General features: G+C 49.4%; 1 protein-coding gene across 1 annotated transcript in view; it reads left to right on the top strand.

Moving 5' to 3' along the window:
* The window catches only part of NLRP12 (NLR family pyrin domain containing 12), a 28,284-nt gene extending 14,665 nt beyond the window's left edge, over positions 1–13,619 (top strand). Inside the window, exons 5-10 of the mRNA XM_032323589.1 lie at positions 1,219–1,389; positions 2,883–3,053; positions 5,844–6,014; positions 10,516–10,686; positions 12,605–12,775; positions 13,211–13,619. Of these exons, the coding sequence (XP_032179480.1) occupies positions 1,219–1,389; positions 2,883–3,053; positions 5,844–6,014; positions 10,516–10,686; positions 12,605–12,775; positions 13,211–13,298 (943 nt within the window). The 3' untranslated portion in view covers positions 13,299–13,619. The remainder of the gene's footprint in view (positions 1–1,218; positions 1,390–2,882; positions 3,054–5,843; positions 6,015–10,515; positions 10,687–12,604; positions 12,776–13,210) is intronic.
* Positions 13,620–17,708: the final 4,089 nt, after the last annotated feature.

Here is a 17,708-nt window from a genome sequence, read left to right as displayed (position 1 = left end):
AAATTTTACGTTATGCATATTCTACCATGCTGTTACCAAACGTGGCACTATTAAGGCTCGGCTTCCAGAAGTTAGATGACAGCTGGTTGAGGGAACCAGGCGTATGTGGATTCTGACCCAGAGCACAGCCCTGCTCCTGTGGGGAGCGTCCTGAAGGGCAGACACAGAGATCGGAGCCCAGAAAAGCAAGCTACCATTTTGTGAGCAGGACATGGGCCGGATCCCAAGACATAATAATAAATAAAACTGTGCGTTCTTTAACCTGTGCCAAGTGCAAGGAACCACGCCAAGAGCTTCCGTTATATATGTCACCAACTCATTCGAGTCAATGCCATCAGACTTACTTTCCTGCGGCTCAGGGATAGACGCGGTGATGGGCAAACTTCCACAGGTGGGTGGGTGCCTTGCGACATCTTATGTTATTCTTGTTGCTTTTATTTATTTATTTTTATTTATTCTTTTATTGACGTATCATTGACATGCTGGAAAGCTCAGTGGTGCTTTTTCTTTTATTTTTAATATTTTAAAGATTTTATTTATTCATTTGTCAGAGAGAGAGAGAGAGAGAGAGCACAAGCAGACAGAGTGACAGGCAGAGACAGAGAGAGTGAGAAGCAGGCTTCCTGCTGAGCAGGGAGCTCAATGCAGGACCCATCCCAGGATGCTGGCATCATGACCTGAGCGGAAGGCAGCTGCTTAACCCACTGATCCACCAGGCGCCCGTCAGTGGTGTTTTTTCTTCAGTGTATGCACTGTGCCAATGTCAGCATGAACTCCAGGCAATTTTCCCCACAGGGCAAACAAACACCCTAGTCCTTAGCAGGCACTCTCCAGTTCCCTCTCTCCCCTGGCCCCTGGTGCCTCCTGATCTCCTTTCTTTTACTTTAGATAAAGGGGAAATAGGGGGCACCTGGGTGGCTCAGTCGGTTGTGTCTGCCTTCAGCTCAGGTCATAACTCCAGGGTCCTGGGATTGAGCCCTTCGTCCATCGGGCTCCCTGCTCGGCGGGAAGCCTGCTTCTCCCTCTCCCACTCCCCCTGCTTGTGTTCCCTCTCTCTGTGTCTCTCTCTGTCAAATACATAAATAAAATCTTTAAAAGAAAAAAAGGAGGGGGGAATAGGTATAGACCAAAGCAAGGGGAGACACAAAGGACAAGGGGCAGAATCACCACCGTGGTGACATGGCCCTTCTCCCCTCCTCCCCACCCCCTACCCCCCAGCCTGAAGAGGTGCTGCGTGGCCAGCTCTGCCTGCCAGGACCTCGCGGCTGCCCTGATGGCCAGCCGGACTCTCACGAGGATGGACCTCAGCTGCAATGGTCTGGGGCTGCCGGGCGTGAGGCTGCTCTGCGAAGGGCTCCGGCATCCCAGATGCAGGCTGCAGGTGATCCAGTGAGTCTCAGCCCCTCTCACTGCAAGGCCACTGCCCTAGACAAGCCCCCCAGCATTCCCTGGGCGGGGGGCTGACTTCACTCACTACACTTCTGGTCACAAATGTGTGGGGTTTCCCACAGCAAGTAACTCTGCACTCCAGTGGGGCGCCCTACAGTTCCTTTACAGCTCAAGTCCATTCTGCCACCATCTGCCAGGAGGTAACGGCTAGGTCCCCCACCCCCACCCCCCGCCAAGCTTCAGATCAGTTACAAGTCCCTGTGGTCACCTGGCTTCTCAACTGCCTTGGCTTTGATTACTCTCCTAGAGCAGCTCAGAGAACCCAGGGAAACACTTAGGTTTATGGGGGTTTATAAAGGATATGGCTAAGGAAGCAGGTGATCAGCCAGAGGAGGACCCCATGGGGTGAGGTCTGGGAGGGTCCCAGAGCAGGAGCTCCTGCCCCACAGAGCTGGGGCACGTCACCCTCCCAGCGTGGACGTGTTCACCAGCTTGGAACCTCCGAGCTGTGTGCTCTGGGTGGGGGGTGGGGGTGTGGGGGTGTGGGGTGGGGGGTGTTATGGGTTTATGGAGCCTTCCCCTTGTGGCCCAAAGATCATTAACTCCATTCCCGGCCCCTACCCCCTCTGGAGGAGGGTGGGGGGCAGGGCTGCACATTGCCTGCCTCTCATCCTGGCGCAGTCTCTCTGGTGCCCATCCCATGTGGCCCACCTGTTAGAACCAGAGACTCTCCTGGCATTCTTGTCACATAGGAAATGCAGGGATTTCAGGAGTCCTGTGTTGGGAACAGAGGGTGGTGGGGCAGAAACCAGCATGTGTGTTTTCTACCATCTCCTGCCACGTGTCTCGTCCTGTTCCTGACCGTGAATGCCTACTCAGCCTTCGAGCACCGTCTCAGATGACCCAGAGAGCCTTTCCTAACTGTGCATAGTGTGTCAAACCTGAGTTAGACGTTCCCCCCTCCCCGGGGTGGTTTTAATCAACAGTAGCTCACTGTCCGAGCACTTGCTGTGTGCCCTGTTCCTTTAGTCAAGTATGCCCCTGCTGTGTGCTCTGTCCCTTTAGTCAAGTACGCAGTCCTTGCAACAGTCTCGTGAAGCAGGTGTGATTATTGTCCTTTCCGTAGAGGCAGTGAGCCTCAGACACAGGGGTAGCTCCCAGAAACATGACACGTGCTTGCTGACAGCTTGCTTGAGGGTGCAGGGCTAGTGAGCCGCAGAGACGGACACGCCCACGTCTTGAGCTCTAGGGACCTCGCCCGGAGCTACGGTGCGCTCCAGCCTCACTGGCATTGCCTTTCCTGGAGGGTCCTCGCTTACCCCCTGCCTCATGGGACCAGATGCTCCCTGCTGGAAATGATGAAGTCTCGTTCATCTGTGAGCTGTAGTGACACGTGTGTGGGTTCGTGTCGGGTGATTCGAGGGCCCAGGGATGAGTGGGCAGGATAGAGGACAGCAGGATGGCACCCTCTTCACCGTCTCTTTCCTCCCAAGATTGAGGAAGTGTCAGCTGGAGGCTGGGGCTTGCCAGGAGATCGCATCTGTGCTCAGCATCAACCAGCATCTGCTGGAGCTGGACCTGACGGGAAACACGCTGGAGGATTTGGGTCTGAGGTTCTTATGTCAAGGCTTGAAGCACCCCATATGTCGGCTGCGGATCCTGTGGTGAGTTCTTCCTGGGGCTGACTTAAATGCAAGTCTCCTGGGGTGTGTGGGTGGCTCAGTCATTAAGCATCTGCCTTTGGCTCAGGTCATGATCCCGGAGTCCTGGGATAGAGTCCCACATCGGGCTCCTCACTCAGCAGAGGGAGTCTGTTTCTCCCTCTCCCTCTGCACACTCTCTCAAATAAATAAATAAAATCTTTTAAAAAAAAAAAGATTAAAAAGATGCAAGTCTCCTCGTATGGAGGGATGGTATAAAAATGCATCCGACTTGTACACCTGTGTTTGTAGCAGCCTTATTCGCAAGAGCCCAAAGGTGGAAACAGCCAAATGTTCATCCATAGGTTCACGGGCAAACAAAATATGGCACAGCCCCACGATGGGAAATGATTCTATCTTAGAAAGAAAAAAGGGGAGGGTGCCTGGGTGGCAGGTGGGTTAAAGCCTCTGCCTTCGGCTTGGGTCATGATCCCAGGGTCCTGGAAGCAAGCCCCACATCGGGCTCTCTGCTCAGCGGGGAGCCTGCTTCCTCCTCTCTCTCTCTCCCTGCCTCTCTGCCTACTTGTAGATCTCTGTCTGTCAAATAAATAAATAAAATCTTTAAAGAAAAAAAAAAGAAAGTAAGAAAAAAGGGTGAAATTCTAACACGTGCCCCAACGTGGATGAAACTGGAGTGGTGTTGAGTGAAATGTCAATCAATCACAGAGGGACAAAGATAATACGGTTCCATTTTACGATGCCCCTAGAAGAGTCCAATTTAGACAGAAAGTAGGACCGTGGTTGCCATGGGACAGGCAGGAATGGGGAGTCATGCAGAGTCTGCTTGGGACCACACAAAGTTCTGAGCGTGGATGGTGGTGATGGTCACACAGCCCTGCAGCGTACTTAGGGCCACTGAGTTGTACACTTAAAAATGGTTAAAACGGGGGCTGGTTCAGTTGGAAGAGAGTGTGACTTTTGATCTCGGGGACGTGTGTTCGAGCCCCACGTTGGGTTGGGCGCAGAGATTCCTAAATAAAAAGAAAAGGTTAGACAGGTAAATGTTATGTTTTATATCTTTATTTATGTATATACTTTTTAAAAGTAAGCTTTGTGCTTAATGTGGGGCTCAAATTCAAGAACCACCCTTCCCCATCAAGAATCACATGCTCTACCGAATAAGCCAGCCAGGCATGTCATGTGATGTATATTTTACCAGAATAAAACATAAATAAATAAACATCAAGGGGATAGTAGCATCAGTTGCAAGCATCAGTGGCAAGCATCATAAAGCCCCTTAAAATAAAGAACCTCTCCCAAAACGCTTGTGGTCGCCAGCGACAGACACCCTATCTCAATGTGTTTGACGATAAAAGTGAATTTGTTGGCCTCTGTGACCAAGAAGCCCGGAGGGAAATACTGGTTTCCAGCACGGCTGAATCCAGGGACTCACATGGTAAAATCAGGACTCTGTCCCTGTCTTTCCTTTCTATATATGGGCAGACACTATGCTAAATGTCAACAGAGGACATCTTTGAGGGACAATAGTGTTTCCCTGCTCTATATTTCTATCAGTGAAGGCGGTTCTAACTGAACCCCGGACACGTGACTACAAATTTATGGTGTCACATCCAAGAGAGGTTGAGGAATCACACACGATGGGCACGGAAATGTTGTTCTGTGTCTTCTTGGTTATTTCAGCCAAGAAAATGCATTGCACACACACACACACACAAATGAATAAATAAAATAAAATACACATGTCATAAAATGACCATCTTAGCTTTTTTTTTTAAGTAGTCTCTGCACCCAACATGGGATGCTCAAACTCACGAACCAGAGATCAAGAGTCCCGTGCTCTACCAGCTGAGCGGCCAGGCGCCCCCACCATCTCACCATTTCGAGGCATACAGTTCTTGCAAAATTAAGAGTGTCCATTCAACACAGACTCCCTGTCTCCCTCCCCCGGCACCTGATAACCTCCATTCTACTTTCTGTCTTTACAAACTTGACTACTGTAGGTACCTCATATACGTAGAATCACAAAGTGTGTGTGTGTGTGTGTGTGTGTGTGTGTGTGTGTGTGACTGGCGTATGTTACTTAGTATCTTTTCAAGGTTCATCCACATTGTAGCATGTGTTTGTGTGTTTGAGGTTCCTTCCTCCTCACAGATGAGTGACCTCTCATTGCATGGATACACCAGTCTACCCATTCAATTTCTCCACTGATGGACACTTGGGTTGCTTCTATCTTTTGGCTATTTTGAATAATGGTGTAAACACTGGAGTACAAATATCTCTTGGAGCCCTTATTTCTAATTCTTCGGGCTATGTAACGGAGAAGTGGAATGGATGGATCCTATGGTTTCTTTAATTTTTCATGGAGCTGCCATATTGTTTCCCACAGCCACCGTACCGTTATCGACTCTTACCGACAGTGCGTAAAGTTTCCAGTTTCTTCACGTCCTTGCCAATGCTTGTGATTTTCAGGATTTTTTTTTTTTTAATTCTTAAAAAACTTTATTATTATTTTTTAATAATAGCTCTCCTAATGGATGTGACATGGAATCTCAGGGTGGTCTTGATTTGCATTTTCCGAATGATGAGTGGTGCTGGGCATCTTTTCATCTGATTTTATTTTATTTTTCATCTGTGTTTATTTTCCATGGAGAAATTTCTATTCAAAAAGTTTCTGCCTATTTAAGAAAAAATGAGTTATTTGTTTGAAAACCATTACAAGTGGGGGTAGGGAGGATAAAATCAGTGCTGTGTGGAGAACACTCCCTGATCTGTGTTGAATTGGGTTTCTGGCAGGTTGAAGATTTGCCATCTCACTGCAGCTGCCTGTGAGGACCTTGCTTCCACTCTCAGTGTGAACCAGAGCCTGATGGAGCTGGATCTAAGCCTGAATGACCTGGGGGACCCTGGGGTGCTGCTGCTGTGTGAGGGCCTCAGGTGTCACCAGTGCAGGCTCCAGACCCTTCGGTGAGTCTTGCTTTGCTCACCGTCATCCGAGTTCAAGTATGCAATCCTTGCTCTTATGTCTGAGCTCACTGGGGTCATGCTCACTCCCCTCTTCTCCTAGCCTCTAGCTACCTCTGCTGCAAAGATTTTTCTGCCACAGAGCCTTTGCACAAGCCATTTTTTTTCTTCTTGGGATGCCCTTCTGCTTTGCTGATCCCCCTTTCACCCTGGTGACATCTGTTCTATCTGTGAGGAAAAACAAACACTTCTTCCCCCTGCATGGCTTCCCTGACCCCTAAATAAGGTCTAGATTCCTAGTTGTAGCATTTAATTTGATCTTATGCTTCTCAGCATCCATCATTAAAACTTGCCATTTGTGTGCATGGGTGTGCACTTCCAAAAGTGAAGAAGCTGTGCCAGCTCCATGCTCTGATCGCTGGTGTAAGAACTGGCTCAGGGAGGGGTGTTTGAAAGTTTGTGCATTTTATTTTTATTTATTCTTATTAAGTTTTAAAAGTTTATTTTATTTATTTAAGTTATTTATTTATTAAATTTATTATTTATTATAATATCCAACTCATGACCCTGATATTTATTATTTTATTATTAAATTTATTATTGAATTTATTAAATTTATTTAAGTTATTTATTTACTAAGTTTAAGTTTATTAAGTTTTTGTTTTAATTCCAGATTAGTTAACATGTTTTTAAATCAATAAACACATAAATACACCCAAGGAATAAAAAGAATGCAGAGGGCTGTTCATTTTCAGAAAATCAGTTTTGGGGGGTTCCTGGGAGGCTCAGTGGGTTAAGCATCTGCCTTCGGCTCAGGTCATGATCCCAGGGTCCTGGGAATGAGTCCTGCTCCTCCCCTACTGGTGCTCTCTCTCGCTCTCCCTCTCAAATAAATAAATGAAATCGTAAAAAAAAAAAGAAAAAAAGAAAGTCATTTTTCTCTGTAGTCCTAAAGGAGAGTCTGTCCCACAAAAGCCTCAGGTTTTTTGGTTTTGTTTTGTTTTTCTTTCAAGACATCGTGGACAGTGGGCTTTCTCTTGCTGTTGCTGCGTTTGGAGACGTGCCCTGTTTCTTCCCTTCTTCTCTCCTCTCCACTGCATCTGGTATCACTACAGACCCACAGATACTTGTGCATGAATTCTGTCTCCTTCTGGCACCCCTGAGCTCTTCTGCAGGCACCCCTGTCATCTCGCCATTGGCTCCTTCTCCCCCCACCAGCCCCACTGAGCTCTACACCTCTGAGGCACTGATTTGCATTCCTTTGCCCTGCCTGGCACGCCTTCCTCTGCAGCCCCAGAGGCTACGGAGTCGTGCCCCTACCCACCCCACCCCCACCTCCCCCGCAGAGTTCCTTCTCAGTTGTGTCCCTCTCTGAGCCACAGGGAGATCCCACCCGGGGGCAGAGTCACACACTCAGCCTGAATTTGCATCCTTGAGATTGCAACACTTCTGAATAGCTCTCTAGAAAGATGGGCCGTTTAAATTTCCACCCACAATTTAGGAAAGCTACTTTGAGGGGATGTGGATGGTTATTCAGTTCTCTATCTGTAAAACCCTGGTGGGTGTAAACCATTCTTAAGTGGAATTTCAGTGTTCAGTAGCTCTTCCTGTGCTTACCCACTTTTTTGGTTCCCCCATCCTGTGGATTGCATGTTCGTATAATTTATTTATGTCTTTGGTGTGTGTCCTACACTGGTCTTCATACCCAGATGTTCCCTGTGTCAGGGATCAATCTTTTGTTGAGGGCAGCCCTTGGAAAGTCTGCTCAGCGGGTCACCAATCTGTCAAGTTGTCTGTGGTTGCTTTCATCAAGTTCAAATCTTTATGTTTTGAGGTCAAATCCATATGTATTTCTATGATTTACATTATTTTTTTAGAAGATTTTATTTATTTATTTATTTGACAGAGAGAGAGAGATCACAAGTAGGCAGAGAGGCAGGCAGAGAGAGAGGGGGAAGCAGGCTCCCCGCTGAGCGAGAGCCCGATGCAGAACTTGATCTCAGGACCCTGAGATCATGACCTGAGCCAAAGGCAGAGGCTTAACCCACGGAGCCTCCCAGGTGCCCCTGATTCATATTCTTTGGCCAGGCTCCTGGCTGGTTCAGTCAGTGGAGTAAGTGACTCTTGATCTTGGGGTTTTGGGTTCAAACCCCCCATGTTGGGCGTAGAGATTACTAAAAAAAAACAATAATAACAATAATAAGTAAAAAAAAAAAAAACTTAAAAAAAAAAACAAGTCCTTTGCTAGTACACTATCACAGGTGTATTCCATTTCTTCTTTGTGTCTACATATGTGGTTAGGCACAGTTCAATTTTTTTCCTCTAATTTTTGTGTTGCCGTTTAATAAAGGGCCCATGCTTTCCTTGCTGATTTGTAATGCCAGTCTTTTCCCCATATTGTAGTTTTTCCGTTTCTTTCTTTCTTTCTTTCTTTTTTTTTTAATGTTTATTTATTTAAGTAATCTCTACATTCAGCATGGGGCTCCAATGCATGACCCGGATATCAAGAATCCTGAGCGCTTCCGCCTGAGTCAACTAAGTGCCCCTCCCCCATCCTCTGCTCTCGCCCTGTTTGGGCTTGGAATCTAATTTCCTGCTGTTGAAATTGCTGTCGCTTGTCACATGCTCCACTGTGAGGAAGAGTCTGTCTTTTGCTTTTTGTTTTAGCAGATTTTCAGTTATTCGTAGACATTTATTCTGCCATTAAATTTTAGGATGTATCAAAAAAAAAAAAAAAAAAGAAAACACACACACACAAAAAAACCCAACTCTTTTCAGAGTGCATTGGTCCAGTCACGGAGCGTGGCTCATACTGATGGACTGAGGCTGGGCTCCTTCTCTGGTCCAGACACAGCGGGCCAGCCAGATGTCTACGTTACACAGACCCTGCGGGTCACCCTCAAAGGGCAGTTCAGGAGTTCACCGTTGGGAGCTGTATCTCAGGCAGAAATACCTGAAAACCAGGGGAAAAATACTATGCCGTGAAATATGGCACTTTTTTTTTAAAAGATTTTATTTATTTATTTGACACAGAGCGAGATCACAAGTAGGCAGAGAGGCAGGCAGAGAGAGAGGGGGAAGCAGGCTCCCTGCTGAGCAGAGAGCCTGATGTGGAGCTTGATCCCCCGACCCTGGGATCATGATCTGAGCCGAAGGCAGAGGCTTTAACCCACTGAGCCACCCAGGCCCCCGAAATATGGCACTTCTGACCCTCTCAATACCCCACATGGTCTCCCAGCGGTAAGGGCATCTACATTAACGGCGAGGACAGTGGCTGAGGGTCCCCAGGTCTGTGACCTTGAGCAGTGCATGGCGTCTGTCTGTTGGGGCCTTGGAGCTCACAGGTGTCTCCTAACAATGGTAGGACATGTCGCATTTCCCTCCCAGCGGCTGCCGCCAGGAGCAGAGGAAGTGCCACTTAGGAATCGCTTGCTGTCCCGAATCACAAATGGCCCCTGTTTCTGGCGGTTGCAGTCGGAAAAGAAGGCAGCCTGCTTCTCCCTCTTCCTCTGCTGCTCCCCTGCTTGAGCTCTCTCTCTTTCTGTCAAATAGATAGATAAAAAATATTTTATCTGTTTTACCAAGAAAGACACAGGGAGAGAAGGAACACAAGTAGGGCAAGTGGGAGAGGGAGAAGCAGGAAGCCCAGTGCAGTGCTGGATCCCAGCACCCTGGGATCATGACCTTAGCCGAAGGCAGATGCTCAATGACTGAACCACCCGGTGCCCCGATAAATAAAATCTTAAAAAAAACAAAAACAAAAACAAAAAAAGCTGCGGCGCCTGGGTGGCTCAGTGGGTTAAGCCTCTGCCTTCGGTTCAGGTCATGATCCCAAGGTCCTGGGATCGAGCGCCACATCGGGCTCTCTGCTCAGCAGGAAGCCTGCTTCCCCCTCTCTCTCTGCCTGCCTCTCTGCCTACTTGTGATCTCTATCTGTCAAATAAATAAAATCTAAAAAAACAAACAAAAAACCCCCCAAAACCCCCAAAAAACAAAACCCAAAAACCAAAAAACTAGTTCAGGTGAGGGCCTGCTGGAGCGGGGTGGCCTTCAGGCCTCCTCCTGCAGAGGGGACATTTGGACACAGTGCACAGGCAGGAGGACGCAGTGTGAACATGGGGGCAGAGAGAGTGGTGATGCTTCTACAGGGCAGGGAACCCTGAGGACTCCCCGGGGCAGAGGCTGGAGCAGGTCATCAGGGCTGAGGAGGGAAGCAGGCTCCCAGCGCAGTGAGATGGTGTTTCTGCCCTGGGCCCTGCTGGCATGGTACTCGTTGCAGCAGCTGGGGGATGCTCGTACCCCGGCAGCCATCCGATAACCAGCTCACTCCAAACAGTCCTGTCTTCCTCCCTTCCCGCTCCCCCCTTCCATTCTGGTCTCTCTCTTCCTTCTGATGAAGCCCCTTGCTTCTCCCTTCTTCAGTCTGGGGGCGCCCAGCTGGGGAGCCCTCCCCAGGGAGGTCTGCAGGCTGAGTCAGCTGGGCTCTGGGCATCCTGTCTTCCAGGCTGGGCATTTGCAGGCTGAGTTCCGCCGCCTGCGAGGGTTTCTGCACGGTGCTCCAGATCAACCACCACCTTCGGGAGCTGGACCTGAGCTTCAATGACCTGGGGGACACGGGCATGTGGCCGCTGTGCAAGGGGCTACGACATCCCACCTGCAGGCTGGAGAAACTATGGTGAGCCCCGGGCGCCGGGACGGGTGGGGTGCATCCTCGTCCCATGGCCATCCCTCCACGGCTCCGGCAGACACACTCAGGAGCCCCCGGAGGTGGAAGGAAAAGCCACAAACAGCTCCCGGAGGAAGAGTTAATTCTCTGTGGGATGCAAACATAAAATGCCTCCCTTTCTCTTGGCTCCTTGCCCATGAACATTTTCTGTAAAATTCCCCTTTTCCGTTGATACTCACTTACACAGCTGCGTGGCTCTTCAGTGACCTTTATAGAATAAAAACTCAGTCTGCTCTAGTGTGAATTCTGGGCAAATGTGAATTGTCCCTTCCTCCTCCTCCTTCTTCCTCCCCGGAACCTGCTTGGCCCCCACCCTGAGGGAAGGACTGTCTGTTTCTGTTGTGGTCGATTCTGAGTCTCTCCATTATCTGGGGCCCTGGGTAGGTGGCCATCGAGATGGTGTCTCAGGGACAGCATTTTCCTCTTATTTGTGCTGCTGGGGTCCCTGGATGTCGGTATCTCTCCCCATCTGGCTGGCATCCAAACGCCACTCTGTCATGGGGATCATGTGGGCATTCTTACGGGACCCCTGGGAAGTGCCCCGACTGCCCAGTCTCCTGACATGGAATCAGGGTCGACCTCCTCATATATCACTCCCCCCCCACTGTGGGTCTCACCCTAACCTTCCTCTCCTGACCCTTCTTTTTTGTTGTTGTTGTTGTTTTAAGATTTTATTTACTTATTTGACAGAGATCACAGGTAGGCAGAGAGGCAAGCAGAGAGAGAGGAGGAAGCAGGCTCCCTGCTGAGCAGAGCGCCCAACGCAGGGCTCGATCCCAGGACCCTGGGATCATGACCTGAGCTGAAGGCAGAGGCTTTAACCCACTGAGCCACCCAGGCGCCCCTCTCCTGACCCTTTTGCACCCGTGATGTGGGTGGCTCTTCAGCCCCAAGCTGGTTTTTCCTCTTCCTCTGCAAGTTCGCGGCCGTTGTCTTGTACCTCCTTTTGGAAGCTGGCATCTCCTGCCTCACAGCCTCAGCCAAATCAAGATTAAATATTTCCACTTAGCATCCCAGCTGTGGTAGTACTTCTTTCAGCAGTTCCTGTGAGGAATAAATGATGAAGCAAACAAAGCCCTTAGCAAGGTGCTCAGCACACAGCTGGCCCTCACTCAGTAAATGTGACCTGTTCTTATTCTAACAGCAGAGAATGCAGGAAAGAAACACAATGGGAGGCAGATTGGAAGTCAGAGAGAATCAAAAGGCCTATGGTTTGGGCATGTGGCAGCCCAATTCATACTGGCTCCTTTAAAAAAGAAAGGGGGGGTACTTATTGATATGTGTAACTGAACACTAATGGCTTCAGGCATGGCTTGATCTAGGTGTCTGGAGTCTTGGTGTCTATTATCTTCTGTACTTGTTCCTGCCTTGGTTCCTCTATGGAAAAAGTTTAGCTTTGATCCTACTTGGTGGTGAAACACCCGCAGCTCTATGGAGGACTTCTTAACCAGGTCTAAGTTCTGAAAGAAAAACTCCAGGAATTGAATAAGGTTCCGATTCACTGGTTTTGAATGGGTCCTCTGTCCAACCAAAACATAGTAACTGGAGCCATGGAAACCAACCAGCCAACTCAGGCCTGGACCCTGAGCTTAAGGACAGTGTGAACCCCCAATGGGCTGAGACTGGGGTTTCAAAGAGAAATTGGGGTAGAACTACCAGGAAGGGAAGTGGGTACTTGACTGCAAAATCAGTGGGTATCCTAGAGACATGGAGCTGCGAATTGACAAGCATCCTTGAATGCCTCTCAGTTGGGTGCTACTCTGCTGTCTCTTCAACTGGTCCCCTAAAAACATCATCCTGAATCCCTCTCAAAAGACTTTCCGAAATAGCTCCTTAGGTTTCTTCCACTGTTCCTTGTCTCCCACAGGCTGGATAGCTGTGGCCTCACAGCCAAAGCTTGTGAGGATCTGTCTTCCACCCTTGGGGTCAACCAGACCCTGAGGGAGCTTTATCTGACCCATAACGCCCTGGGGAACGGCGGTGTCAGGCTTCTCTGCAAGGGGCTGAGTCATCCTGGCTGCAAACTTCAAGTCCTCTGGTGAGACTTTCTGGTTTCTGGTTCGGAAGGAGGGAGGAAACGGGGCTTGGAAGTGAGAGTCAGGGTCAGTGATGGAGATCCATGGTTGGGATGGACAAAGAAGCTAGAAAATTTGCTAACATTTCCTCCGTGCACTAATGCGTGCAATTAGCATGGAATGCCGAGGTGGCCTTCCTTTCCTATTCTAATTTGGCCACTTGCCAGCTTTGCGATGGGTTTCTGCACGTTCTCAGGTTCTTCAGTACCTGTCAGATTGAAAGGGTCGGCACAGGTCAGGGACAGATGACGATGTGGAGCCCAGCCTGGTCCCCGATGGGATTTGAGGTTTCCAACAAAGTACTAGTCAATAAACTTAGGGTAATAAGGCAAGAGGTATGATGGATTCCAATGTCACAACAGCGGCCTGGAGTAATGTGTTCTACTCTGTGTCCCAAGGTTGTTTGGAATGGACCTAAACAAAATGACCCAAAGGCGGCTGGCAGCCCTTCGGCTAACAAAGCCTCACCTGGACATTGGTTGCTGAATGTCTTAGCTGCTGGCTCTTCTCTCGGACTTGGGGCAGAGGAAGGAGACCCCGGGACCTGCCAGTCAACATGTTGGTCTGCAAACTTCCACACAGGAAAAATCCCTTGGGGACTTAGGTTATCCACGTGCGCCCTGGAGCGTTAGTTTTGGGAATGTGGGTGTCCTGGGGGGAACTTAGGACAGGTCCCGAGGACTCTCAGAAGAGGGTGGTTTTGTACCTCCCTCCCTCCCCCCCAGGACACTGCAATGTCAGGAGACACTGGGGTGGTGCCGGGAGCTGCTGGATGGGGTGGGCGTAAGCCAGGGGTCCTTCTGAACACCCCATAAAGAACACAGCCCCACTCTGGCTAAGTGCTGAGCTGCAATGACATTGGGGTAAAGCTTTGAAACCTGTTCAAGGATCCCTGAAGGCCGGCCTGCCTTAGGATGCTTAATGCCCACAGCCAAGCCCTTCAGTCTTGTTCTGCATGGACATGGTTCTGGCCCCTGGCTGGAAGCCGGTGCATTGCACCTGGACCCCCCCTGGCATGGTTAACCTACTGTAACCCGCCCAACAGCCATGCTTTGGGGGACAATTTGAAGCGGGGCACCTCAGGTCCCAGTCAGTGATGGGCAGTAACCCCCCCCCCCTTAGTGATCACGACCAACTCGAGGCATAGGTGGTGGCTCAAAGGGTAGAGACTGCGACTGTCAAAAGTTAACTTGCAACCCAAGTTTTACTTTTATACAGAGGGCATTCGTATGGAATACAGGTCCCAAAAAAGGTTTGTCACACGAGTTCCATTATGTAATTGTTTGGATACTCAGTCACCAGCTCCTTCTATAAGCACTTTCTACTCCACGGGTTACAACCCAGGCTCTACAACGAAACTGGAGAAGCAGGCCCTCATACAGACCCCTGGATGCTCAAAGGTGGGGAAGCCAGTTAAACGGAGTCTGGAGCTATCTAGCAAACGCAGGGGCACAGCCGCTCCCTAGGCCAGCCAATTCCAGGGATAGTTTCAGCTTTCCCCCTCCTCCCCAAGAAGGAAAACTGCCGAGCATGTATTCTGCGCCCTTTTTCTGTGGGAGCCCATCTGAGCTGGGCCACTACAATCTCAACAGCATTCCATAGGCTTGCAACTACGGTAGGTGCCATGCCTAAAATAGCGGGGGGGGGGGCACAGCACGTGGCACACAGCCATGGAGAGACCTGCCAGCCACACGGTTTCAATTAGCTTCCCAAACTTGTACACAATAGGCCCTTCCCTCACTGCAAAAACCACGACCCATTTGTTTTTAGGACTTTATTTGACAAGAGGGCAACAGAAGCAGAGTTGTGGGGGACAAACAGGGCTGCCTGGTCAGGGAAGTCAGCTCTTTGCCAAGACCCTGGGATGACGACCTGAAGGTGGTTAGCAGACCGAGGACCTAACCAGCCAGGCGGCCCAGAGGCCTTTACACCAGGTGAGGCAGCATGCTTTATATTCTGATAGTATAGGTCTGAGAAGTCTGTGGAATTTTCAGCCGACCAGGAAGGCACACCTTGAAATGGGAAGCGAAGTCAGAAGGGAGGTTGATCCTAGGCTTTACTAAATGCTGCTAAGGACCGGATTATGGAAAAGAACACTCAAGTTACAAAAATGCCCCATGAAGTTAAGAGAAGTGGGCAGGACAGACGGACGTGGGCAGTGGGGACAGCTGGGCTGGAGGCCGCGGCTCAGACCCCGGAACTGGAGGTAGGAGGCTGGAGAAAGCATCAATGCCACCTTTGGAGAACATTCACCAAGATCCCCTGCTTCCCAGTTGGTCCCGAGAATGCAGCTGCTTTCCTCAGACAAGGACACACAAAAATGGGAGCACTTTCCAGACGGAAAACAGGAAGTGCCCTCATTTTGTGTATCCCAGCGTGAGCAGTTGGAATCTGCTCCTGCGGACACTGCACCGCGAAAGGCAATGAGACACACACACCACTGAGGCTAATATGGAAATGAATAGTTATGTTACATGCACTGAAATGCTTCCCAGAATCCCCAAACTGCATGCAGTCCATTTTAACTTCATCTCCCACAAAAGCCTCAGCCACTGACAGATTAGTCAAGTGTACCCCAGATCAGAGCCCAGTCTGGGTACCGTGATGGTGCCCTCCAGCAACACCCAAATATTGTAGCACTTTTCACTGAGTTGTCCGAAGAGTGCTTCCACATTTGAGTGCCACGGGGGAGCCCTGCAGAGACATGACCTTGGCCCCCTCCGAGAAACATGGCTCTTCGGAACGATTAGGGACCCGTCCGACAGCTCCAGGAGACAGTCTCCGTCGGTGACACTCAAAAAATGGCGGCACTTCCCTACTCAGAACAGAAAGTGCCCCCACAGTTTGAGTTGCACAGACGGAGTCGGCACAGCCGTGGGATACCAGCGGAGCCGCTTACCAGGCAGGACGGAGAAAAAACCTTTGCCCTGAAAATAGAAGATGACAGTGAACAAATGGGGTATAGAACACTTAAAGAAAGGCTTTTGACGTGGACCTAGGATTCTCAGGGGACAATGCCCTTTAGGTTAAGGTGATTCCTCCGACCCTTCAAGGCCGGGCTCTCAAAGAAATGGGTTTTTTGTTCAAAAACAAAACGAGCTTACACATTCAACCACCAGAAAAAAACCCACTCACACCCACTTCTCCCCACACCAGCCCACAGAGTAAGCCCTCAGAATACTGAAGTGCGATCAAGTTGAGATTCTAGAAGAAAAAGAAAAAGTAGGACTAAAATATTGCCCCAACAACCTCAGACATACAGATCGGGGAAAAAAAAATCTAGAAAAAAGCAAAAAAAAAAAAAAGAGAAAGAGGTAGATCATACTCACATCCGGAAGGACCGAAAAAACATCTGTGTTTGCTGAAGCAAGTAGTGGTCCTAGCCCTGCTGGGCTCTTATATAAGCTGATGGCCCACTCTCCCCCCTCCATCCCTAGGGGAGGACCCTTCTCCCCTCCCCTTCTCCGCCCAGACCCACCTGAGAGCCTCTGATTGGACTGGTCTGGGTCAGACACTCCCTTACCTGGTGAAATGTTTCCTCCTGGGCGGGTTGGCTCTCCTGGGGAAAATGCAGATTCACTCAGCAAACACTTAAAAACGTATAATCTGTTTTACGTTTATGGAGTTGACAAGATTTACCAGGCACTTTGCTATCTCTAGGGGAGGGGGGGATCAGTAAGACCATATATTGTGTTGTCTAGTACAGCGGTTTCCAACTAGAGGTGGGTGGCTTTCTCCTCAGGGGACAATTGGCAATGTCTGGGGGACTTTTTGGTTGTTACAGCTGGGTCGGGGGCAGAGTGCTTTAGGCATTTAGTGCCTGGGGGTCAAGGACTGCTTGTAAGCATCCTTCAACGCAGGCAGCCCTTCTTGGTGACGAAGGATCCCCGCCCTCAAAGACGAGGAACTGATTAGCACTAGGCTGCAGAGCCAAAAAAAAAAAAAAAAAAAAAAAAGCCGCCCTCCCCCACCCTCCGCCCCGCAGCCACTAAGCACACAGAGGTGTAATTGCTGTTCAATTGATGCCATCTCAATGTGGCAGGATACTCATAAATGTCTGTGTTGGGAGTAGGCCTATGTGCTTTTAAATCCAACAGTGTGTTACAAAATATTTAAAATGTATCTTAGGGATGCCAGGCTGGCTGGGGGGGTGGAGCAGATGACTTGATCTTGGGGTTGAGTCTGAGCTCCAGGTTGGGTATAAAGATTACCTTTTTTTGTTTTTGCTTTTTTTGTTTTTCTTTTTTTTTAAAGTTTTTATTTGACAGAGATCACAAGTAGACAGAGAGGAAGCAGGCGGGGGGAGGGGGAAGCAGGCTCCCTCCTGAGCAGAAAGCCCGATGTGGGGCTAGATCCCAGGACCCTGAGATCATGACCTGAGCCGAAGGTAGAGGCTTAACCCACTGAGCCACCTAGGCACCCCTAGAGATTACATTTAAATAAAAATCTTAAAACGTGCTTTTACAACCATTTAAGTTTGATACTTTTGAAAGTGTGCCGTTTTACTTAATTCATGCATCTTGCTGAGGTCTGAGGCCTTACTGAAATTCTCCCGTAATAGATCTTGGAGGTGTATCTGAAGTCCTTGGGACCTGATAAGGGAGGTTGGGGGAAATAGAATATATAAGCAAAGCCATTGAAAAACAGGTAAAATGTGTTTTTTTTTTTTTTTAAAAGATTTTATTCATTTATTTGACAGACAGAGATCACAGGAAGGCAGAGAGGCAGGCAGAGAGAGAGAGGAGGAAGCAGGCTCCCTGCTGAGCAGAGAGCCCGATGCGGGGCTGGATCCCAGGACCCTGGGATCATGACTTGAGCCAAAGGCAGAGGCTTTAACCCACTGAGCCACCCAGGCGCCCCAGGTAAAATGTGTTTTAAATGCCGAAGGGCAATACA

The sequence above is a fragment of the Mustela erminea genome, chromosome 19 (assembly GCF_009829155.1).
Source record: "Mustela erminea isolate mMusErm1 chromosome 19, mMusErm1.Pri, whole genome shotgun sequence".
Taxonomy (NCBI): Eukaryota; Metazoa; Chordata; class Mammalia; order Carnivora; family Mustelidae; genus Mustela; species Mustela erminea.
This window is presented reverse-complemented; position numbering and strand designations above follow the sequence as displayed.